The sequence below is a fragment of the Perca flavescens genome, chromosome 17, assembly GCF_004354835.1.
Source record: "Perca flavescens isolate YP-PL-M2 chromosome 17, PFLA_1.0, whole genome shotgun sequence".
Taxonomy (NCBI): domain Eukaryota; kingdom Metazoa; phylum Chordata; class Actinopteri; order Perciformes; family Percidae; genus Perca; species Perca flavescens.
In genome coordinates, this window is record NC_041347.1 from 69,949 (window position 1) to 94,430 (window position 24,482).

General features: G+C 40.5%; 2 protein-coding genes across 8 annotated transcripts in view; one reads left to right on the plus strand and one right to left on the minus strand.

Moving 5' to 3' along the window:
* xpo1b (exportin 1 (CRM1 homolog, yeast) b) overlaps positions 1-5,666 on the plus strand; it is a 29,554-nt gene extending 23,888 nt beyond the window's left edge. For all 3 annotated transcript variants that reach the window (XM_028603067.1, XM_028603068.1, XM_028603069.1), the window contains exons 19-25: positions 79-185; positions 768-962; positions 2,218-2,386; positions 2,660-2,794; positions 2,914-3,070; positions 3,171-3,267; positions 4,163-5,666. In XM_028603067.1, coding sequence (XP_028458868.1) covers positions 79-185; positions 768-962; positions 2,218-2,386; positions 2,660-2,794; positions 2,914-3,070; positions 3,171-3,267; positions 4,163-4,309 — 1,007 coding nt within the window. In that variant the 3' untranslated portion in view covers positions 4,310-5,666. The remainder of the gene's footprint in view (positions 1-78; positions 186-767; positions 963-2,217; positions 2,387-2,659; positions 2,795-2,913; positions 3,071-3,170; positions 3,268-4,162) is intronic.
* A 1,718-nt stretch (positions 5,667-7,384) lies between these two features.
* sanbr (SANT and BTB domain regulator of CSR) lies at positions 7,385-24,147 on the minus strand. Of its 5 annotated transcripts, none has more exons than XM_028603330.1 (21): positions 23,157-24,142; positions 21,895-22,046; positions 21,570-21,741; positions 20,514-20,613; positions 20,006-20,244; positions 19,720-19,778; positions 19,092-19,252; positions 18,463-18,549; positions 18,186-18,296; positions 17,910-18,033; positions 17,647-17,799; positions 14,231-14,373; positions 13,507-13,603; positions 13,375-13,407; positions 13,100-13,199; positions 9,789-9,874; positions 9,131-9,159; positions 8,870-8,943; positions 8,619-8,707; positions 8,319-8,401; positions 7,385-8,240 (listed from the first exon to the last, which is right to left on the minus strand). In XM_028603330.1, exons 2-21 carry the CDS (start codon positions 22,042-22,044, stop codon positions 8,195-8,197), a joined length of 2,136 nt encoding a protein of 711 aa, XP_028459131.1. In that variant the 5' UTR covers positions 22,045-22,046; positions 23,157-24,142; the 3' UTR covers positions 7,385-8,194. The 5 variants fall into 5 exon arrangements, 4 of the variants coding, with proteins under 4 accessions (XP_028459131.1, XP_028459128.1, XP_028459130.1 ...); XM_028603327.1 differs by having other exon boundaries at positions 8,319-8,394; positions 23,157-24,141; XM_028603329.1 differs by having other exon boundaries at positions 8,319-8,394; positions 20,514-20,610; positions 23,157-24,140.
* Between the last annotated feature and the right edge of the window lie 335 nt (positions 24,148-24,482).

Consider the following 24,482-nt stretch of genomic DNA (forward strand, 5'->3'; position numbering starts at 1 on the left):
ATATATTATTAGACAAAGTGTGAGGACGTTTTCTCTGTGTAGTGCCTATAATATATGTGTCTTCTCTTTGTGTTGCAGGTGAGATGGTGACGAAACAGCCCTTGATCCGGAGTATGAGAACAGTGAAACGAGAGACACTGAAACTGATCTCAGGCTGGGTCAGCCGATCAAACGACCCACAGATGGTGAGAAATCACTATGAGATCCTCTGAAATGTTAAGGCACATCACTGCCGGGAGAGGAAAACCTGTCTAGGAAAATATGTCTGAAGTTGTTGTGAGGAACAATAGCCCTTTTTTTGGGGTGATGAACATTCCACTCTAAATTCACACAAAAATAAATATAATGGTGTATATAACAAAATACTTATACAAAAAAAAAAGTTAACGTGGTCTTGATCAGACAGCAGTGATATATTTTTACTCGTGTCCTCAGGAGATACTTCACTCTGTGGCAATCAATGAAACTGTTGACAGTAGAAAAGAAGTAGAACTAATCCAGTTTGTATTTTTAGATCAAACATAAAGATTTCAGTTTGTGCCCTCAGCTGTGTTTTTATCTGCATAACAATTAATATTCATTGTGTGTCAGAGTTTATAGACGTGCAAAAAATTTTGTATTGTACTGTACCTGTCAAAACTGAGCCTTTTAAGAAGTCTAGGTAGATGTCTTTGCAGCACCTGTCTTTATAGGTGGATGCTCCTGTTTTTTATTTTCCTCTGTTGCTTGCCAGTTGGCCCCAGCTAATCCCTCCTGTTGTTTTCCAGGTTGGGGAGAACTTTGTTCCACCGCTGCTGGACGCCGTCCTCATCGACTATCAACGCAATGTCCCCGCTGCCCGTGAGCCCGAGGTCCTCAGCACCATGGCAACCATCGTCAACAAGCTGGGGGGACACATCACCGGCGAGATACCCCAGATTTTTGATGCTGTCTTTGAGTGCACCCTGAACATGATCAACAAGGTAAGGCACAATGATCAAATGGACACCGCTTGTAATCTGACAGTTAAAATTCAAAGTGGGCTGATCATCGTTTTGGTTAACCGTATGATCGGTGGGTATTGCTATTTGAAAGTTTATCTAAACATGTGATACTGACAGTGATCGACATCATGTGGCCTTCACAGCAGTCTGTTAATTAGAGCGCTATATTGGACTGACTATTTTAAGACATCAATCCAGAATGAGTGGGTTGACATGGGACACGATACAGCACAGGGTCTTTCAATGCCATGTAACGGGTTACATCTTATAGCTATATACATCCTGTAAATATATATTCCAATTCCCCAGTGTTTTAAATATAGTTTTTGCCTTAAAGGTAAGTCTTAAAGGTCCTATGACATTCTGCTTTTTGGATGCTTTAATATAGTCTTTAGTGGTCCACTAATACTGTATCTGAAGTCTCTTTCCTCAACCTTGGTGCAGAATTACAGCCACTAGAGCCAGTCCCACAATGAGCTTTACTTAAGACGTGCCATTTCTGTCTGTAGCTTTAAATGCTATTGAGGAGGAGAGAGGGCGGGCAAGGTGGAGGGTGGGGGTGTGGCCTTGACCAGCTTGCGGACACTGTTGTTGCTCTATTTCCTCATGGGTGGGCCAAATTCTCTGGGCAGCGGTGGGCAAAGCAGAGAAAGGGGAGGTAACCTTTCCCCCCCCTTATGACGACATAAGGAGAAGATTCCAGATCGGCCCATCTGAGCTTTAATTTTCTCAAAGGCAGAGCAGGATACCCAGGGCTCTATTTACACCTATCGCCATTTCTAGCCACTGGGGGACCATAGGCAGGCTGGGGGAACTCATATTAATGTTAAAAAAACTCATAAAGTGACATTTTCATGCCATGGAACCTTTTTTAAAGTAAAGGGCAGTCTCTCGATACACTTGATTTTGTTGGCATTTGTAGTAGAGGTCGATCAATATGCGTTTTTCAATGGCCGGTGCTGATATTTAGAGAGCAGGGCAGCTGATATATAATGCCGATATCGTGATGCTCTTTTGTTTTTGATATTTTGCATTTGATAAAATACAACAATTTAATCATAATTACAGTTGAAGCACAACAATAAACATGGGGTTGAACATTGTTATGAACATTGTCTGCATTGTCTCGGTTTGCTTAAGTAGATCTGCACTTTGACTTATTTTAAATAAAAAAAATAAAAAATGTATCAACAAAAAACAAACCACTTTTTTTTGTATTGTGTTTTTCTGCTAGAACTTTGAGGAGTTTCCAGAGCACAGGACCCACTTCTTCTACTTGCTCCAAGCTGTAAACTCTCACTGCTTCCCTGCATTCCTCGCCATCCCCCCTGCCCAGTTCAAACTAGTGCTGGACTCCATCATCTGGGCCTTCAAACACACCATGAGGAACGTGGCTGATACTGGTAAGGCTTCTGAGACACACACGCACGCACTTAACTGCATTGATTAATGTTCATGTTAAGCAACAAAAACTATTTGACACAGCTGGTGCACTGTGATACACCGGTGTCAGCGATGTTGAGAAGCACTCGCTGATATTTACTTGTCAGATCATGCTGCTGGCCCCGCTATAACGTACAGCTATAACGTTCCTTTTGTGAGGAGGGAATGTGAGGAAGTTTGAACCGAACAATGTGTGGGAAGCGGAAGTTGTACTTCTGTTTCTGCTCATCCAGGTCTGCAGATTCTGTACACGCTGCTGCAGAATGTGGCCCAGGAAGAAGCAGCCGCTCAGAGTTTCTACCAGACGTATTTCTGTGATATCCTACAGCACATCTTCTCCGTGGTCACTGACACATCACATACTGCCGGTGAGCTGACACACGTGAGCTGTGGGGACACCTCAACGCTCCAGTACAAACATCTTTTTAGTGATGAATAATTTAAGTTTCCTTAGTAAAAGGGTGCGTGTTGGTGTGTTTTCCTGCAGGCCTGACGATGCATGCGTCCATCCTGGCCTACATGTTCAACCTGGTGGAGGAGGGGAAGATCACTACAGTGCTAAACCCCGCCAGCCCTAACAACCAGGGTTTCATCCAGGAATACGTGGCCAACCTGCTCAAGACTGCCTTCCCTCACCTACAAGAGTGAGCGTCAACGCACACAAACTCGCACACAATCTCTCTGCTGCAGTAAAATAACACGTCTGCTAACCCCACTGTGGCTGTGTGTCTTTGTTTGCGTTAGTGCTCAGGTGAAGGTGTTTGTGACCGGGCTGTTCAGCTTAAACCAGGATATTCCTGCATTCAAGGAGCACCTCAGGGACTTCCTTGTCCAGATAAAGGTGAGTCTGTCAAAGTTCACAAGTCCTGTACAATGCTCTGCACATTAGGGGTGTGCAAAAAAATCGATTCACATTTGTATTGTGATTCAAGCCCTACCGATTCAAAATCGATTAATGGAATAAAAATGTATAATGTTAATTGCATGTAATATATTTGAACTGTCTATCCATGTGTGTTTGTTTGCTGATAAGCTAAACTAAAGTGAACAAGGCCCTGCATACCTCCGGCTTTGCTGTTTGTTGTTTGTGCTGCGCGGGCTTTGTCTCCTCTCACAGAGGTTATCAGGGACCACATAGTTAGCTGCTTAGCTGCTGTTTCCACAAATAACATTTTCCTGCATGGTCAGGTTGTTCTGCTAAGTATATGGAAGGTCTGTGGCTGCTGTGCCAGCTTATTGTTGGAATTAAACAGTGTATGACCGTGATGTGCGCCCTTTATTCTAGTCTACGGATTGGTCCGCTGTTAGGCTCATTGAATGATTATTACGGTTAATTTCCAGACTATAATCTTGACGTTAGAGATACAACTGAGCTTTTGATATGTTGTCAGGATCAAAATAATTAGTTAGTTGATTGAATTTTGGGATCAACAAATTAGCTAACAATTTAGCTAATCAGTTAATTATTTTTCATCTCAGGTTCAAATTGTAAGTTTAATAGATTTGGTCAGTTCGATGTCAACTTGGGCTCTGGGACGTTTACTTTGTTCAGGCTAAAAGAGACTAATCGGTTAATTGTAGAATGAATTGATGACGAAAATAATCTTTAGTTTGAACTTCAGTCGGGATCCCACACAAGGATCAGTGGATGTAGAAAATGCATTGGTAGAGGTGGAATGTGGCTTTTTAAAAAGCGCTAACCGCCGTGTTTCCTTGTTCTATCGCTGCCGTTCCAGGAGTTTGCAGGCGAGGACACCACCGACCTGTTCCTGGAGGAGAGGGAGGCGTCACTTCGCCAGGCCCAGGAAGAGAAACACAAGATCCAGATGTCCGTCCCGGGCATCCTCAACCCTCACGAGATCCCCGAGGAGATGTGTGACTGAGCACCAGCTCCACCAAACTGTACAGTACCCCCACCAAACAAACAAACAAATAAACCCTAACCACAACAAAACCCAACAAAACCCAAGAGAGGCGCGTGAGTGTGGCGGGAGGCCGCTCACCTTCTGCAGAGCAGGCCGTCCCATTGGATGTTTGTTGACCAAAACAATGCCAATAATATGTAAATGATTACCGCGTCACCCTGTGGCCCTTTTTACATAATCTGCGTTTTCTATGGAGACTTTTTGTGTAATATCTTTCCAGAACTGTTAATCTAAAGCTTATGTTTCGTTGGTCTCTGGCCCATCCCAAGACCTGCATGAGGTTGTAACGATTAGACAACTTAACCATCTTGTTTTTGTTCTGTTCCCTCCACCTCCCATGTTCTCTTTTTCCCAGTTCTTCCCTCTTCCCATATAATTGTTTATATATAAATATATTATATATATACAGTCTGAGCAGGGTTTTTGTGAAAACTGGCATATGTGTCAAGTCCGCATAGAGGCTTCCGGACCTGTGGTGTGACAGACAGGAAGTGGTCTTTTAGTGGCACACGCACCGCTTATTTGGTGCCCCCACGGCATTGTGGGAGAATGTGAATCTAACGGATAAATGAATGAAGGCCGAGAGATGCTGCTTCATGTATCCACATCGGTTGCTCATGAGTTCTGCTTCACCTTAAAAAAAAAAAAATGAAAAAAAAAAAGCGCATGACTGCTGCCGACAGTTTTTTTTTTTTTTTAGGGAAAGCAAAACCGAATATGTGCATATCATCCCAATTGTACAGCATCTTTAATACCATGGGAACATTTTTTTTTCTTCTTCTCCTTTTTATTCTATTGTTTCTTTTTGTTGTGGGTGTGTGCGCGTGTGTGCTGTCGCCTAGTCGACATCAGCGTTTTGTTTTCCTCTAAGAGGATTGTTGCTCATTTGTGAGCCTTCATTAATGGGATGTTTTTAAGGAAGTGGCGGAGGTATTTATGGGTTCTTAGTTGGTTGCGTCTTTATAACAACTCCTGTTTAACTCAGATGGCTTTTGAGATTTTGAATTGTACTAATTTAGATTGTTTACCATGCAGTAGTGCTTCAAGACACTACCTTTAGAGCAAAATGAAAAAATAAAAACTGGGTTTACATTTAATTTTGTATTTTTGCATTTTTTTCAGTTGTACCTGTTTTGAGTTCTGTCCAAATAAAACAAAAGGCTTTTTGTCCAGAGAGCAAATGAATTGCCACGAGTTTAATTAGGTAAAGGATGTATAAATCCAAATAATTACCCAATCTCTAATGACAAATTTCCCTTCTAAAGGTGTTACATTTGTTGTGAACTTTTTGAACTGATTAAAGTTGCGAATTTTATAACCCTGCCTGCTCAGATTTTTTCATTCCACAACAGAGACCCATTTTACCGGAATTGATGTTATTTTTCATACTTACTGAAAATGTTAAAGCCCCACATTATGCAACTTCACTTGGATGTTTGAGCTTCACTGTGAATGAGAGAGGAAGAGGAGATGGAATTTTAAAAAATATTTAAAAAGAGTAGTTCTATGAAAATAAAGTCAAAACCCTGCAGCCTGAAAATTTGGACCAGGTGAACTGATAACATGTTGGCAGGCAGCCTGACGATGTGGCATTTTTGTCCTCAGATTTAAAAACATAAAATAAATAACATTCCATTTTATATTTTAGTCATATCTCCACACTGATGGAGAGCAAACCTGTAGGAAAAGCTTACTGCATATTTGTATTGTTTAGTATGTAGCTTCCTCTGACAGACATCTGTAAAAGGACTAGTCAGGGGTTAATGAAAGCACCCCCCCCCCTTGTACAGTGCAGTCCTGCTCCCAGTACAGTGACAAATGTCTGATGAATGATCTAGACTCACACCTGGACGGTTGTGACCTGAGCTCACCCACTTCTCTTACACTCTCACATAAATCCTAAAAGGGAAGGTAGATGATGATGATGGATGCCATCTGTCATACATGCAGTATTCCTGTGGCATTAGGCCATTTCCGCTCAGACCTCTTTGGTAAGGTTGGTGCTGGGTAAACTGACCCTGCCACTAATCCCCGTTAACATGCTGGTATTCTATTACAGGTTATGATGACGCCCTGCCACTGTAAGTTGAAACACTTATCTGACGGAAACTGTCAGCTCTGATGCAACCAGAGAAGAAGCTGATGGATTCTCACTATGAGACTTATAATTCTGCATCAACTGAATACTTTCCTGTACTTCATTTTGTTGGGGGGTCGAGCATGTCAGCTGCGGCTAACTGTGTTTTATTTCAAAACCTTGAACAGTGGCCACTCTGGTATTATGGCGGCATGTCCCAACACCCCTGTAAAGGAAGGCTTTTGCTCATATCAGTGATACAATTTCATTTTTGCCTGCTTTTTGTGGAGTCAGCATCTCTTCTGGTAATTACTAGTTCATATGATGCTTTGATGCTGAACATCTCTCTGGGACCATAATTCAGTCCGGCTGTAACAGGACACCCCCCCCCTTCCTGACCCAGATCCAGAGATCTTCAGCCATTCTCGGCATCCGCTATTGAGGAGAAGAGGCAACAGCTGGGGTAGCCCCTGCCCACCCACCACCTACCCAAAGATATGCCCGCTCTCCACCTCCTTATGCCCTGCTCTGTGTGTACGCCGTAGGCAGGCCAGGGCTATTAATACTCCTGAGAGTACATTAGACAGGAAGTGCCAGGTTAGCACACCCACTGGTCAGTGGCTCTCAAACAGAGAGGGTGGTTGACCATCTACCCAGTGACACATTAGCAGCCCTCTGCCCAGGACTTTCACACGGTTACTACTAAACTACGAAATCAACGAGCTTCTTTTACTCTTTTGGGCGAGAAAAAGGGAATATAAAAGTGTTTTCATTAACATTTTATTTTTAACCCCATTGAATTCTTTGATATCATCAGGCAGTAAATTGGACCAGGGTTGACAGGTTGTAGTCAAACTGGGGCAAAGTTGATTGTTAAGAGCCCAGTAACTCCTCCAAGGTGCTATACTGCCACCCAGTGGAGAGAAATGGGAAGAAAAAAACTCAAATAGGCGGAGTTCAGTGTCATTCATGTTTTATTGGTCCCAGTGTTGTACAGTGCAGTCACATTCCAATACAGATGGGAATGACCTATATGTCTACCAGAACTGGGAGGGGGGGGCATTTGTAAATAACTGTAGCATCTGTCTCACCCAGACGGCTGGGCTTCACCACAGAAGACCAGCGATGCTAATACAGAGTTCGTTTAATGTATTGATGTACGGTGATCGGCAGTTTAACCAAAACAAGTTGAACTGTGTTGAAGCAGTGAACTTTTCATTTCCTATCCGGCCTTTAGCATCACTTATCTCTCTCTGAAACTAGTTTTTTTTAGTCTTCCATGCATGTGGGATTTACTGGACCCAAATAATACAGATCTTCAGGTAAAATGACAACTAGCTTTTCTCGTGTTGTAGAAATCCCAAACTTGTCTAGCTCCAAAACTAAATCCTAAAGACATACTGAGAGGTTGTTCAGTTCAAGTGCCTTTCCTATGAGCTAAGCCGGATCCAGAGATCTTGTTTTCAAGAACGGACCACAAATAAGTAGCTAGCTGAGTGACAGAGGGTGCAGTTGATGGTGATCGATACATAGTCACCTGAGTTAAGCACAGAGGGAGGGAACAGGACTACCAAGGGGTGGGGAGAGAGTCCACAGCTGGGTTATAAGTAGTGGCCGTGCTAGAGGGGCTGCCAGTAGGAGGTTGTTTTGTTATACTGAGCCCTCACAGAAGGATCTCGCCTCTTCCTCTTGTACTGACGGGTCTTGAGGAGCTCTTCATCAGTGTTCATATTCGTTTCTTTGACGGCTCAGTGGCCTTTTCCCCATCAAGTCCTTTCTGTTGTCCGGATCTGAGCATAGCGTATTTTAGACCTGCAAAAACGGTCAATTAGTGATGATAATGATTTGTGTGTGTGTGTGTGTGTGTGTGTGTGTGTGTGTAAACAGTACCTGGGTGTCTTTTCTGAACTCTGTCTGGCTTGAGAGGCACTCTTAAATTGCGCTTCGAGTCTGGAGTAGATTCCTCCTGTAGGCTGCAGCAACAGAACACACGCACACACACACACACACACACACACACACACACACACACACACACAAATTGTCCAGAACAAAAACAATCCGACATCAGGCAGCTGCAAAAACTAGGACAGCAGGGCTTGACAGCTCAACACCAATCATTTCATTTCATTACATTTCCAGCATCCTGACACTAAATAACATTTAGCATGTATAAGAACAGACACTTGCCTCTTTGGAATCCTTAGATTTGCTCTGCTCCTGGTCTCCAAACCTCATCTTAGTCAGGTAGCCGATGACCTCCACCATGCGGCGCTGGTCTGGTTCATAAAGACAAAAGAGAATAAAAACACTGAATGTTAACGTTCAAAAAAAAAAAAATGTAAGAATAAAAGAAAAAAGTAAGAGCATATATATAAGACTCAGCATACTTGATAGGCCTAAAAATAGGAAAGTATTAACAACATTCAGTTCTCATTTACCTTCTTCCCTCTGAGCGTCCTGGTTGTATCGCATGGAGCGAGAACTGTCCCACTTATTTTTCTGGACACTCACTCTACAAAAACACACACCACGGGCACCCAAAAGTTCAGTTAAACAAGATTTAAGACTTAAAAAAAACATCAAATCAAAGCTGAGCATAAACACATGTCCATCCTCATGTGATACTTTAATACAGAAATATGGAAGCATGAGTCGGAGGATTTTGCAAAAAAGGAACTTGTGTTTGCCGATTAACTCACATGAAAGGTGTGTTGTCCCTGGACTGGGGCTGAAGGAAAGATAATCAGATTTAGAAAGCGCAAACAAAGCAGGTTTTAAAGTTACAGTTGACCAGTCAATCTGTACCCTACTGTGTTATTTGAGTAGGAGTACAGTTACTAACAAATGCACAGTTAACACAACGTCTCTAAATAAATGTAATGTAACTAAAAAAATAAATAAGTGAACAGTGTAAAAACAGACTACAGGATTTCTGGTTCAACCTACAACAGCTAATGGAAGCCATTAATAAGCAGTGTACAAGAACTGTCTCTTTAAGCAGATGTTCTGCAGTACAGTAGTAATGCATCATTTAGAGTCACTGTGTGTACAAAGTCATGGAAGCTGAATCACATTCACTTGAATAAACAAATGATACGCTTCTAGTGTGTGTACCCCAACTCCATATATGCATCAACAACGATGAAGCAAAGTCCCTACAGTGGAAAAAGCAAGATTTCTATATCTATGTTTCAGACATCTCCGTAATTTGTATGAAGTAAATCCTTCTGCTATGGATGAAGCGGGGTGTGTAATGCTGGAAACAAAAACAACAAACACATCTTTTAGATTTTCACGTTGCAGTCAGCAGTATTTTGCTCCACAGAGAGGAATTTGAATTGAATACGAATGACTCACTTTCTCTGCTTTGTCTTTGCGCTGGAAGTTTGGAGAGGACGTTTGTTTTTTCAGAGGTCTGTGGGCCTTCTTGGCCTTCTTAGCAGCTGGAAACAGAAAAACCAAACCAAAAACACGATGAATATATGCTGAGGGCATCTGACGCCACCTGCTGGCCGAAGGGAGCAACCGTTTTCCATCTTTAGAAAGGGCTGAAAGTTAACAACAATGAAATGGTTAAAAAAATAGAAGTGATGAAAATGCATAGTGACGGAGGAACAGTGGAGATGTACTATTAATAGAGAAAAATGTAATTATGTGTATGTAATTATTTTACTTTTATCATTTAAACCACAACAGTGACTCAGCGTTGTAAGGGAAGCTGCCACCAGCCGCACAAGGGTTAAAGGAACTGATTCACTGAAACACATCAGAGAAAATAAACATGATATTTATTATGGGGTGGTTAGTCACAGTAAACGATGACCTCAAGGCGTCGTATGTTACATGATCAAAGGAGTCAAGGGGTGACGAAAAATGACGTGATGTTTTACTCTAATTCTTCAGATAACATGACAAACTGCAAATTTGACCCGTTTTCAAAAAAGTCTCTATATCAGAAAATTTGTGTTTCTTTCAACCACGTTTTCAAAAACATTAAAAAGTAACGTGGATGGTTCTGTAAAATAAATAATCAGTTCACTACTTTCATTGAATTTGGGTGTTTTATTTAATTTTATAGCATTTTGAAGAAGAAAAAAATTATACAAGAACATTGAAAAAGTGGACAAAATGTAAAAAATAAAAAAAGATTTAAAAAAGTGGGGGGGAAAAAAGAACAAAAAGCGCAAAAAAACGCAAAAAAACCCCGACAAAAACATTGGAAAAAGTGACAAAAAAAGTGACAAAAAAAGTGACAAAAACGTCGGAAAAAGTGAGAAAAAGTGTTGACCAATTTTAGTTTTAAATTATGACCCAGAAAACCAAAAAGTTGCAGGTCGACAGGAAGACAACACTAGGGTTAAATGTATGATTATAAAAAAAAAAAAAAAGACGTCATCAACTGTTATGATATTAATAAAATTGACATAAATATGAATTGGAATTTGTATCACCTTATCACCTATACCTGACACAATCACTGCAGTAATAACTGTTATGACTGTCTATCGCCGTCCACTGCTCCAAACGTTTTGGTGATTATATACATAATTAACCATATCAACTGCAATTAAACTGCCAATACAAGACAATGTTGTTATAATAGTAATGGCTAGAAGAGTTAGGAGCCTGTAAATTAAACCAGGCAACAGCATTTTAATGCCATGAATATATCCATTCTTTCTTTCTTTCTTTCAGACAGACACCTGTCCTACCTGCTCTATTTCCACAACTTCACGCATCACAGACTTATCTTCATAGTTTAATATTTTTCAATTACTAATGAAGACACAAGCTGTTTGGTATTAGCACTGAAGCAACTAGATGGTGCTCAAAGCGCCCAAAAATACATTTGAAAAACTCCACCTCCATCTGTTTGCTGATACGGTTGGCAGGTGTAGTTTGGTAGAAAGAAAATAGTAAGAGGAAAAATATGTCTTTTTGATTTTGGGGGTGAACTGTCCCCTTTAACCATTTTGAGAAGTACGGTTATTTGTTTTCTCTCCAAGAACAGATTTACATCATACACGCACATACATGAGATTGATGTCCAACACGTGTGTCAGAGGACACACGTGTTGGACGGATGGATGAAGAAATAGTACAGCATAAAACTCCCCACTAAAACCACACACGCTCGATTTGACTTTTCTGCTTAATGCACGGATGAAACAAATGAGATGCAACGTGTTCCTTCATCTTACGTACTTCGTCATCTTTAGAGATGTTTGGGAATAGTTTTTAAAGCTCCATTGTGTAATTTTTTGAGTTGATTCTTAGCAGAAAAGCCCTTTGTTCTTTCACAAATATGTGCTCATTCATGTGTAATTACTTCCACCAACTAATCAAAGTATTCTCGTACGCGTAGAATCGCCCATTTAGAATCATTCAGAATACATATGAGCGAGTGGCTCGAATGTATTCTGCCATGTTGCGCCTCCATCTTTAAAGATAAAATACATTAGCCAAAGAGGGACATACCTCCGCGTTTCGCGCATTTACACTCAGTGGCACCGTGATGAATGCCAGGGAGAGATTACTCGATCTGCCGGCACATTTGAAAGCCTGTTGAAGATGGAGGATCACGCTGATACTTTACTAACATTAGCTTGCATTCGTTTAGGAACCAGATAGCTGATGTTAGCAATGAAATGGTACCAAAATAAAAAAAAACGTAAAACTAGCATTACACTGGAAGGAACACTCACGGACAAAGTTGTACTTCTTGGAATAATACGACCACCGTAGGAATGGGAAGGGCTAGAAAGTAATATTCAGTTGGTTGTCATATACAATTTCACCGCTAGATGGGAGAAATTCGTACACAATGTAGCTTTAAACTTCAGACACACCCAGACTAGCCTTTTTTGCTTCTGGTATCTATGCTAAGCTAAGCTAACCATGTTCTGGCTCCAGCTCTGTACTTAGCGTACACACATGGGATTCGTATCAATCTCAGCTCACCCTCGGAAAAAAAAAGTTAATAAGTGTATTTGATTTTTAGCTATTCCTTTAAAATAAAACTTGTTAAAATGTGTACATTATTAGGGCTGCACAATATGAGAAGAATTTGCGGTATGCGTTAACATTGTTGAATATCGCGATAACGATATTACGTGCGATAAATAAACAGATATTAAAGTGCACTCAGTTCTGCATTTCGGCTGCTTTTAGTAATATGCTGAAATACAACAAATTTCTTGTTTAATTTAAAACAAATGAAAGTAAAACATTTCCAACATACTTTTATTGAACAAATTGAACATGGAATTGAATATACAAGGCACCACTAAAAAAAGTGATATTTTCTTTTAACTGACACAAAAACTCTCTGAGTGCCTTTCGCAATGTCTTTATTGCGCCTATTGAGATCACGATAACGATAAAAAAAACATAATATATTATGAAATGAATAATTATGTAGTGTAATTAATGAAAATCCATATTGTTAGACTAATCCCTAATTAATGTAGGTGTTGCAGCCCTATAAGTGTGGCTCAAATCAAAGCCAACCCCATGGAAAGCAATTACCACAAACATGACTCATCATTATTTCTGTCTGACGGCGAAGGCCACACAGCAGCACAGGCATACAAAAACAACAGCTGCCACTGTGATCCAGCTGTGATCTGTCACAAAAAAAAAGCAAAAAATAAAAATAGCTCCCCTACCTTGTTTCTTGGACTGCTCCTCTTCATCCCCCACCTCATCCTCAGTGACCTCTGACCCCGTGGTGTACTCCTCATCCTCCGACAAGAGAGACTGCTGCCTCTGGAAGGGTGAAAGTCACACATCTTAGACATTGCTACTCAGCTGCTTGATGACAATGACTTAAGTCAATCTTTACATTTGACTAATCTAACAAAAGGAGACAGACGGCTAGCAAAATGATTAGTAGCAGAATATACAAACAGACGTAAAGAAGGAAATTAGGGGCACGTCCTACCAATTGCAGACTCCAGTTTTTCAAAAAGGAAAACTGGTCGAAAAAAAAGAAAAGTAGTTGAAGTCAGAACCAGAAAAATGACATGCTGGTAGAAGAAAGAAGCATCAGACAGAGAAAGAGAGAGAGACTCACAGTGCTGCCGTCTCCTCTCAGAGGGCCGAGCAGTGTTGGCTCCAAGAGAACATCACAGTCCGGAACCTTTTCTGCACTGGAGGGACTCTCCTCAGTACTAACACACATACCAACACACACAAAGAACAGAATTTTATCGGAAACCTTTTTATAACAAGTGTAGGGCTGGGTGCCGAATTCAATACTTTTTAGGCACCGACCGAATTCCCTTTAAAGTATCGAAAAAATGTCTTGTTATTCAATACCCAAATTCAATACCAAAGGAGTAAATCTCATTTTAGTCAATAAGCACACAGCATGCTTTTACCAAGATCTAATAATGTCTGCGATTGGCTGTCTACACATTGTACAGACACGCAGGAAAAACTCGCTCAATGGTGTTTTGATCCCCCAGCGTCGACTTCAAGGCACCTAACCCTAACCTTAACCCTAACCCTAACCATTGCCTAAACACCTTCTTCCAGGCAGCACTGCCTGGAAGACGACGTTGGGGGCTTAAAACACCAAATACGGCTCACGTTTGTGCCGTAATTTGTAATGGTGTAATTTCTTTTTGTTTTATAAAATTGTTATTGAAAAAAGGATCGTTTAGGAACCGGTATCGAAGTCACGGTATCAGTATGGGGTACCAGTACCGGTATTGAAAATGTTTGAACGATACCCAGCCCTATACAAGTGCTCCTGTAAAATGTTGGCTAACAGACACGCACACACTCATGCTCACCCGTCTGCAGGTGGTGTGTTGGACAAACACACAGCGTCTCTGTGCAGCAGCAGGTCATTTAGGACTCTGGTCTGGGCTGAGGTTACCTCGTCACAGTTCTCTTCATCAGGTACGTTCACTATGTGGTCTCGCATCTTACAGCCCTGAACACACAAACAGGATTTCCTGAAGCTTTGACACGCAGCTCGAAAACATCTCTCAGCCACAAACATATGCATATATGCATGCACAGTAGACTTAGTATTAGGGTCGTCAGTCAGGTGACATTAAAGACAAAATAACAGGCAATGTACTGAATTAACTCCTACATTCATTTGAGAATATCCTCTGCTTTCCTTTCTTTGTTTTACACTCTCTTTGTCTTGCCTACCAAGGAAAGTAGAAAATCTAGCATTAGTTATACAGTGCCCTTCACAATTATTGGCACCCCTGTTTAAGATGGGGTCATGGACTTCTAAAAATTCTCCTTTTTTTTAAACAACATAGAACCCAAATGCAAAAAAAGAGCTAAATCCAACCTTTTTTTTTAAGTACATTACTTTGGTGGTAAAAAAAAAAAAATCACACATTTATTTGTGTCCCACAATTATTGGCACCCTTAACAATTCCGCTGAAAAATTTAATTGGATTTTTTTTTAAATATATTTTTCTGTAGTTGCTAAAGTTGGTCAGGGTATCTAGGAACTTTTAAATAGTAATTCATGACTTCCTGTTTCCCTGGGGTATAAATATGACGTGACACAGAGTCCTAATTCTCTTACCCATTTGTCAACATGGCGAAGACAAGAGAACACACAATTCAAGTAAGGCAGATGTGTGTCGACCTTCATAAGTCAGGCAATGGCTACAAGAAAATAGCCACTCGCCTTAACTTGCCCGAATCTACAGTCAGAGGAATCATTAAGAAGTTTAAAACAACTGGAACAGTGACAAACAAGGCTGGAAGAGGTCCCAAGTTCATCTTGCCACAACGCACAGTGAGGAGGATGGTAAGAGAAGTAAAAAAATGTCCTAAGTTCACTGTCACAGAATTGCATCAGAGTGGCATCTTGGGGTCACGAAGTCTCCAAAACAACCATCAGACGCTCTCTGCATGCCAACAAGCTGTTTGGGAGGCATGCAAGAAAAAAGCCTTTTCTCACTAACACTCACAAACGTAAACGTCTGGAGTTTGCTAAGCGGCACTGGGACTTCAACTGGGATCGTGTGCTTTGGTCAGATGAGACTAAGATTGAGATTTTTGGCAACAAACACTCTAAGTGGGTCTGGCGTAAAACAAAAGATGAGTATGCCGAAAAGCACCTCATGCCCACCATGAAGTATGGTGGAGGATCTGTGATGCTTTGGGGCTGTTTCTCTTCCAAAGGCCCTGGGAACCTTGTTAGGGTGCATGGCATTATGAATGCTTTGAACTACCAGGACATTTTAAATAACAACCTGATGGCCTCTGGCAGAAAGCTGAAGATGGGTCGTCACTGGGTCTTTCAGCGGGATAATGATCCTAAACATGTGGCAAAATCTACACAAAAATGGTTCAGCAGTCACAAACTCAAGGTCCTCCCATGGCCATCTCAGTCCCCAGACCTCAACCCAATCGAAAACCTGTGGGGTGAGCTAAAGAGGAGAGTGCATGAGAGAGGACCCAGGACTCTGGATGATCTAGAAAGATTGTGCAAAGAAGAATGGTCAAAGATCCCTCTCTCTGTGTGCTCCAATCTTGTGAAATGTTATAGAAGGAGATTAAGTGCTGTCTTGTTGGCAAAAGGGGGTTGTACAAAGTATTAACATCAGGGGTGCCAATAATTGTGGGACACATGATTTCAAGTTTTTTTTTTGTAAATGTGTGATTTTTGTTTTACCACCAAAGTAATGTACTTAAATAAAAGGTTGGATTTTTCTCTTTTTTTGCATTTGGGTTCTATGTTGTTTAAAAAAAAAAGGAGAATTTTTAGAAGTCCATGACCCCATCTTAAACAGGTGTGCCAATAATTGTGGAGGGCACTGTATATATTAAATACAGCAATGCTACCTCACTGAGGAATAACTATGAAAGAGCAAATGATCACATGACGCACTTTTAAAAAAATAGGTTACACCGGCCATCGTACATCAGTCTCTTTGTGCTGCAGTTTAGCTTGTGCGGATGTCTTCGTTATCTGTGAGCTACATTTATTCATCTGTAGCCACGGAGGATAACAGGGGTCAGTCCCAGCATGCAGTGGGACGGCACTCTAAACAGATTACTTATCTGCACTACTTTACATGCCAAGTAGAGGATTTTTTTTAAAGTACACATAATGGTTCAATTAAGTATTACTGAGCAGCCATTATCTATAATCCACCTGTTTTACTAACCAAAGTAAAGAGAATGTGAAGCATGCATCGTTTGATTTCTGTAACAACTAAATATGAATTAGTTCATGTTGAACCAAGATTAGTTTTTTTGGTTAAGAGTTGGTTATAAGGGTACAATAAATAGAACATTTGTGTCATGATCCTGGGTTTTGTTTTTATTTCCTGTTTTATTTTGTAGGTTCTTCTCATCTTCATCTCTTGTTTTACTTCCTGCCTTGTGTGTTGTGATCGTCTGCCCCGCCCTGATGTGTTTTTACCTGTTCCTTGTTACCACCCTCCTTTCCTTATGTATATTAGTTTGGTGTTCTCCTGTTTCAGTCACTACGTTTACATGCATCCAAATATGCTCATATTCAGTTTAAAAAAAAAATATATATATATATATATATATATATGTCAATGCAGAAAACCTGCGTGCAGTATACCGGAAGTAAACAAGAAGTAGAGGTAAACATGGCGAGACGCAGCACAGCACCACACTTTTGGAGCGAGGAGGAAACCAATTTCTTTATTAGTGTGGTGAAAACCAGGAATGTATGTCTTTTGTTGACGGCAGAAAGTACCGAGATAGTGAGATTTATAAGAAGGTGACCGAAAAGTTATTGCGTCTTAATGTTGTCCGTACGTCTAGACGCTAACCTTGCGTCGCTGTTTACATCGGGATATTGCCAATTGATTACAAATTCCATGTATACAGGAGTAACTCTCTCAGCTCACGCATGTAAACGGTTATTCCGAATGTTTCAGAAACCCGAATAGTGACCTTAACCCGACCATAACCCGAAAATTGACAGCTTGTAAACGTAGTCAGTGTTGGATTCTCTGCTTTTGTTTCTGGCTCCCAGTGTTATTTTTCCGAGTGTTTACTTCTCCAGTGTTTAGTATTTCTTGTCTTTTTTGGATTCAGCTTTTGTTGTTAAAGCTCTGTTTTTATTTTTTCAACCTGCCTGACTCGTCTCCTGCATTTAGGTCCTCTTTGTAAACTCTTTAGCGTGACAATTAGTACACATATATTGTGTGTGTGTGTGTGTGTGTGTGTGTGTGTGTGTGTTTGTCCATACCTTGGGCATACCAGAGGGGTCAAAGCGGAGAACCCTCTGATTGCAGCAGGGGTAGATTCCTGCACCATGCCAGCCTTTCTCAGTACCCATGCCAGGGTACAGCACACTGTCTTGGTGGTACTTGCAATGGGTTAGCTCTGCACACACAAACAGCTATATACACACACACACACAAGTCACAAGTGCTCAGGTTTATAGTATCAACATTACTACTACTAAATACATAACCTTACATGAATACACAAACACACACACACACACACCTGTTGGCATCGGAAGCAAGTGAGGTAGTTGATGGTACCCCAGATTCTCCAGTAGACCAGGACCCAGGACTTGAGTTCCTCATACAGACCCGTGATGTACTCATGTACATCCCAGCTCTTCTGTCTGCACACACACACACACACACACACACACACACACACACACACACACACACACTTTAGCCCTTAAAAGGTAAATAGTATATTTCTGACAGCTAAACAAATACAGGAACTACAGGTACGTGAATATTTACACGTGTGTGGGAACTAGAATACCTAGTGTGTGTATAAATGATCTCTCCGCGAGCATCTATGTTGATTTTCCCTGGAACACAAGAAATCTTCCTCTCTGTGTCTTTGGTCAGCAGCTTATGGCACAGACCACACCTGGGATTAAACACACATATGACAAATACTGAGACTGACACCAATAAGAGAACAAATAACAAGGTAAGAGAAAAATTGCAACTAATGTTTATGAACTCAGACGCACTGTTGCTAAGCAGTGAGGTAGGAACTGCAACTGCTTGCAGCACCAGCTGCTGCTACTCACCTGTAGAGAGTCGAGGCGTTTCCTGGTGAATCTCTGCTCTGGTAGTTGGGATTGAAGAGACGCTCAATTTTCTTCTGAAACAACTTGCTTTAACGGAAAAATAAAATTAAAAAAAGAGATTTCTAGCATTGGCTGCTTTTTTTGATTTGATGTTATGACCTAATATCATAGACTTCACTATCTCTCTAACAAGATTTCTCACATTCACCTCACATCACATTCATCCAAGATGCTTCAAGAAACGACTTGTGATAAAAATCCAAACGCCAATATTCTGCATCTCGTTTAGGGCTGCACGATATGAGGATAATATCTAATTGCGATTGTTTTTACCAACGTTGCGATTGCGATATGATGTGCGATATTGGAGGGGATGATCATTTTTGTACCATCATTCTCATTTTCATTACAAAATATTAAAATAAAATAAAAATGTAAATGATTATAATTTGATTTTTGCGAGGATCTGTACCAAACAAAGTTTTCTTTAGTCTGTTGGATACGATTTGTAGGCTGGCATATTTTGCCTTCAACAAATATTGCGCCACCCCTGCGATTTGGATATTGCACTAGTCCATATTGTGATTTTGATTAAATTGCAATCAGTTGTGCAGCCCTAATCTCGTTACCTTTTGAACTTGTCTTTTTTGTCCCTGATGTCGTCTGCCTCGTTGTGGTTGAAGAGTTCAGCGATGCGCGTCGCTAAGTTGCTGTTGATGCAGTTCATGTTGCAGGGCGTAGCCACAATGGCGCTCATGTGTTTGTGGCAGTACTGGATGCACTCCTCCACCTGAACATGGACAAACATATGCCGCTCATATAAGACCTTTCACAGGAACCGTACATTAAATGTCAATGACCTTACATAAAGAGTAATCAAATACTACTTTATCAGACACAGCAATATACTCCTTTATATTGCTACAGTGTTAGCAAGTAAGTACAGCAGTGATAAACATTTCCTGCAAACTGTCTAAATAACTCTTGAAGGCAAAAGAACATCAACACTTTTAACATTCATGCAACATCAACTTAACAATGGCCAAAGGTCACAATCTATGTATGGGCCTCTTGTTTTTCCTGGACTAGGAGAGAGTAGAAATGATCAGTTCTAAAACACATTTTCAAGCAGCTGGTAGATATTCTTGGTAATATGTTGTTGCCAGGCTACATAACAATAGTTTTTTTTTTTACATTTGAAAAACAAAAGGCCCGAAGCACATCACCACACATGGCGTCGCACGTCACAACACTTACTAACGTATCCATCTTCAAGAACTCGGAGGAGATCAGGATTGAGATCACATTGCTGGGCTCTGTAACCGACAAACACCACATAACCAACCAAGCAAACCCCACAACCAGCAAACAACACAGAACACACAGCCAGTGAAACACCAAACACACGCAACGTTTAGTGACCAAGAAATCGAGCGACATCCACGGATTTACACAAACAGGTAAGTTACAGCTCAGGCGTTCCTATGTGTAAGAATGTGATATGTATTATTATTGGTTGTTAACAGTTTGCCCAGAGATTTACCGAGGCGGGGTTTGTCCTTGTTTCCCTCCCCTGCAGAGTTCCTCCTGACGTAGTTCATGAGCCAGTCGAAGATCTGTACGTCACAGTGAACGGAGATGTCCACCTCCTCCCACCTCTGCGGGTCCACAGACAAATACTCGGCAAAGTAATGCATCTCTTTAACCAGAAGCTCTCTGGGACATGTGAAGTCCTGCTTCAGATTCTTGGTCTCGTCACACACGTGGATAACCATGTTGGGACTGTAGGAAAAAAGTTAAAATCCATTATTTGAAGAAGAGAAAAAAAAAACTTATCGGACAATAAAACTCACTGCTAAATATTTTATGGACTACAGGGTGTGAGTGATTACTACTGAAAGGATTTTAATATGAGGTGGAGTATCATTTAAAGATAGAGCATGTGCACACGTGTGTGTAAGAAGATATCAATGTGAATTTTTGTTAAGTTGGGTTCACTGCTATTGGAATCAGCACTTTGTAAAGACTGAGGATGAGTTCTTAATACTTACTCTCGTGGCTTCTGAGGTTTGTCATCCTCCTCTGCGGAGACCCTTCTCTCTTTCTTCTCCACAGCACCGACCCTTCTTGTGGGCGTCGATTTGGAGCCTGCTGACAGCAGCAGAAATAAATTTAAATATACTTGAAATCCAATTTTCAAACAGTAACCATCAATATGACAGCTACACATTTTTTTGGCACCGACATATATTTTAAGCATTGTACTGCTCTAAAATATTGGCTTGTTCCAGCAGGCCTTGTTTGCTAGCCTGAGAACATTTTATTAACAGAGTTAGCTGTGACTTAACTGATTATATCTTGTAAAGAAAAAGGCATAGTCAAAATGTTTAAATTATATTAAAAGCTTTTATTAAATAAAAAATAAATGCATTTTAGATGGCGCTCATGTGTTTGTGGCAGTACTGGATGCACTCCTCCACCTGAACATGGACAAACATATACCGCTCTTATAAGATCTTTCACAGCAACAGTACATTTAATGTCAATGATCCTACAAAAATACTAATCAAACACTACTTTATCATTGCTACAGTGTTAGCTCTTCTCACAGAGCAGCAAATAAGTACAGCAGTGGATAAAACTGAAATGTGAGGGGAAATTCCTCTGAGAAATACTACACAGAATGAAATGTAAAGCTGCAGTAAGTAACTTTTACAAAAAGTAAGTTTTTGTCATATTTGCCTAAACTTTCACTATATCCTGACAGTACTAAATGAGAAAGATATAATAGTCTATGGAAGAAATCATGTTCCTCTGCTTCCCCCTAGTGCTCATAATGGCATTTGCAAGATTTCACCGCGAAGGAAAACAACCAATCAGAGTCGAGGAGTCTCTCACGCAGTGTTAATGACTGTGTGAAAGTCCTCAGATGTTTTCAGGTCATATTTGAGTGTACTGTTTAGCTGTAAAATTAGAACGTTTGTGACCCGACCCCCATGATGAAAACAGTCGAGCCAAAACCAATCACTGGCTGAAGCAAACTCTTACAACTAAATAGTACACTAAAATATCTGTTATCTGTACTACTCAAAATGGCACTAACTGACCTGTAACTTTGCTGCTGCTCTGGCTGCTTCCTGTCTCCAACACCTCCCCAGTGTCCAGCAGTGTGGTCAGGCCGTCTGAAGGGGAGGGGCTTCCTTCTGTCAGGGCATTACATTGGTTGTCCACATGAGGAAATCCCCCTGTGCTCTTCAGCTCCTCAAATCGTTGGGCACACTGGAAGATCACATCAGTGCCACAGTATTATTTATTATCAACAGGCCAGGCCTAATGTTACTAAACCGTGCAATGACTGATGGATGGGATTGGACAAATAGAGCGGTGGATGGATGGATGGAAGCAATCATAGTTACCCAGCATTCCAGTTACCTCCTTGGGAGTGAATCCTGGAACTAGCTTGGCTACATTGTCCCAGTTTATGGGCTGGGGCACTCCCCACAGAGAGCCCAGCACCATGTCCAAAACCAGGACGTTGTTGTCATAGGGAAAGTTGTTGTTGTCCGAGCAGAAGCGGCTCATTTCTACAGAGGCAGAGAGGTGAGAAACAAAAGGTAGATAGTTAACAATGAATGCCTACATTTGCTGCAAATCTGCTGGATCATGATATCCAAATTAGAGCTAACATTTTTTGATCGATCAACAGAAAATGAATTGGCAACTATTTTAATGATCGCTTAAGTCTTTCTTACATGATAGTAAACTGAATATTTCTGGGGTTTGGACTGTTGGTCGGGCAAAAGACATGGGTTTAATGAAATGTTGATAGGCAATTTTTTTAACCATTTTATAGGCCCAGCGGTAAGTTGTTTAATCGAGAAAATATTCACCACATCAATAATAAAAAATTAATAGTTAGTCGCAGCCCTAATCTAAATTATGAATGACTGTATCATCTTAGATGAAATCGGTATGACAGCACTTGCATCCATACATAAAATGTATGAGGCATAGTATGAAATATGACGTATTGCAGCAATACTGATTAATAAATACCATCCAGCAAGTCACAGCTGAGGATGTAGCTAGTAGAGGGTAATCCCTCTTCAGTCTAGCCAGTTTTTATAAAAGTTATATATATATATATATATATATATATATATATATATATATATATATATATATATATATATATATATAAATACATTATCCTTAAAAGGCAAATTTACATACTTTATTTACATACATCAAAATAAGTAACGTTAGTCAGTCTAAATTATATATGATTAGACTTGTAAAGGATTGTTGGGTGAATGATGTCTGTGTAATATTTATGCGTCATTTACTAGAAAGCAAAGTTTCTATAATTGTCTGCCACATAAATACATCACAGGTCATAACATCTTGGAGGGAATGCAGAGCTTTACTCTGAGATAATGTTAGCAGCCAAAGATAAGGTCGAGGATTTGTTCCTTTTACATCGAATTGTTGATACCGGCTTATGATATAAATCCATGGTGGTTAGACAATAGAGAAACTTAGTAGTGTCAGTAGAGTAGTGATGCTAGCGCAGGCCGAGTCACTCTGTCCTCCTCCTGCTGCATCAACATCAGATGCTTTTAGGTCAGATTATACACAGATGGTTCTGCACACATAATTCAAACAGCAAGAATAATGAGATATCGCTGACATACTTCTCTGGTGTCGGAGTTGTTCCTCTCCGTCGTCTCGTACAGTCAACCAAGTTGGTGCCCGTTTTATGTCATTGTGTAGGGATGATGCTGATGCTGCGGTCCTCCCTACCGGCTAACTGCAGCTATTGCTAATGCTAGCTTTGAGAGACAGTATCTGCTGCCTTCAGGTACTTCAGGAACTTCTAACTAACCACTCGACACGACACCAGTGATGCAGTCATCCCTTAGATATACGTGAGTCAGCCGCATAGTATTGCCCCGTTGTTGGTGGGTGTTGCGATTTTCTTCAAATTAGACATTATACGTTATGTTGCAATGTCAGGATAACTTGTACGGTAAAACGTCCCATTAACAAATGTGCTTACTTTAATCGAAGTAGGCAAGTCTTGCTTGGTCGTCTGAGTGAAGTAGCTCACGTTATGCGGTCAAGCCTTTAGCAATTAAAGGCCTAATATGTCCAAGGTCAATATTAAGCCCAACTGCACCTACAACTAGCTACAGTCCATGAAGGCATCATTAGCTTCAAGCTGCAAGCATATCAGCTAGCTAGCTAAAGTTGAGTGGCTACTTAACATCTTCGCTGGTAAACTTTTAAGCCCAGCAGCACAGAAAAATGATATCGACAGGCTGCGCTGTGAAAAGGCAAACTCAGCGGACAGGTGCTAAAATAATGTGGAGAAATAAAAACTGTTGGTAAAAATGCCGTCGGTATCTGCTGACTCGTCCCAGTTGTCGCACTGCAGCAGGTTAGGCGTCCTGTTGCTTAGAGACAGCGGCTGAAATGTTTCTGCCGTCAGTCCTACTTTTTATAAAACTAAATTAAGTTACCTGAAAAAAAAAAAAATACTAAAAATAATTTTACCCCATTAAAACCTAAAACTAAACCAAATAAGCTCTTTTGGCCTTACGTTTTGCTCGTAACTTTTGAGATGTTACTGATGTGAAAACCGTGCTCGTACTCATTAAACCTACTTTATAGACCTTTTTCACGGCAGACATGTTGACATGTCATAGTAGGAAAAGCACAGGTGTATTCATAACCATTAACGATGGCTGCATTCCCCTTACAGAGGCCCTGGTATTGTGCATGCCGACTCACTGAAATAGCTTACTGCGACACTTGATGGAATTGAGCCATTGTTAAGGTTATCAATTTCAGCTTTGCTTTTACTACTATATGACAAGTCAAAATGTCTGCTGTGAAAGAAAGTCCATAATTCAACTTTCCACTCATATATACTTGATTAATTACACAATGGACGTTTTTTTAAATTATTTATTTTCAAAATAATGTTATTAAATATTTACAAAATTACTTTGTGACCA

What these genes read in the sequence shown, in the direction of transcription:
- sanbr (XM_028603327.1), bottom strand. Translation starts at nt 22,044, where the DNA reads ATGAGCCGCTTCTGCTCGGACAACAACAACTTTCCCTATGACAACAAC. An exon ending in GAGCAGCAGCAAAGTTACAG is followed by an intron (nt 20,614 to 21,569) that starts GTCAGTTAGTGC and finishes TGCTGCTGTCAG; the next exon opens with CAGGCTCCAAATCGACGCCC. An exon ending in GGACGCTCAGAGGGAAGAAG is followed by an intron (nt 8,708 to 8,869) that starts GTAAATGAGAAC and finishes TTTATGAACCAG; the next exon opens with ACCAGCGCCGCATGGTGGAG.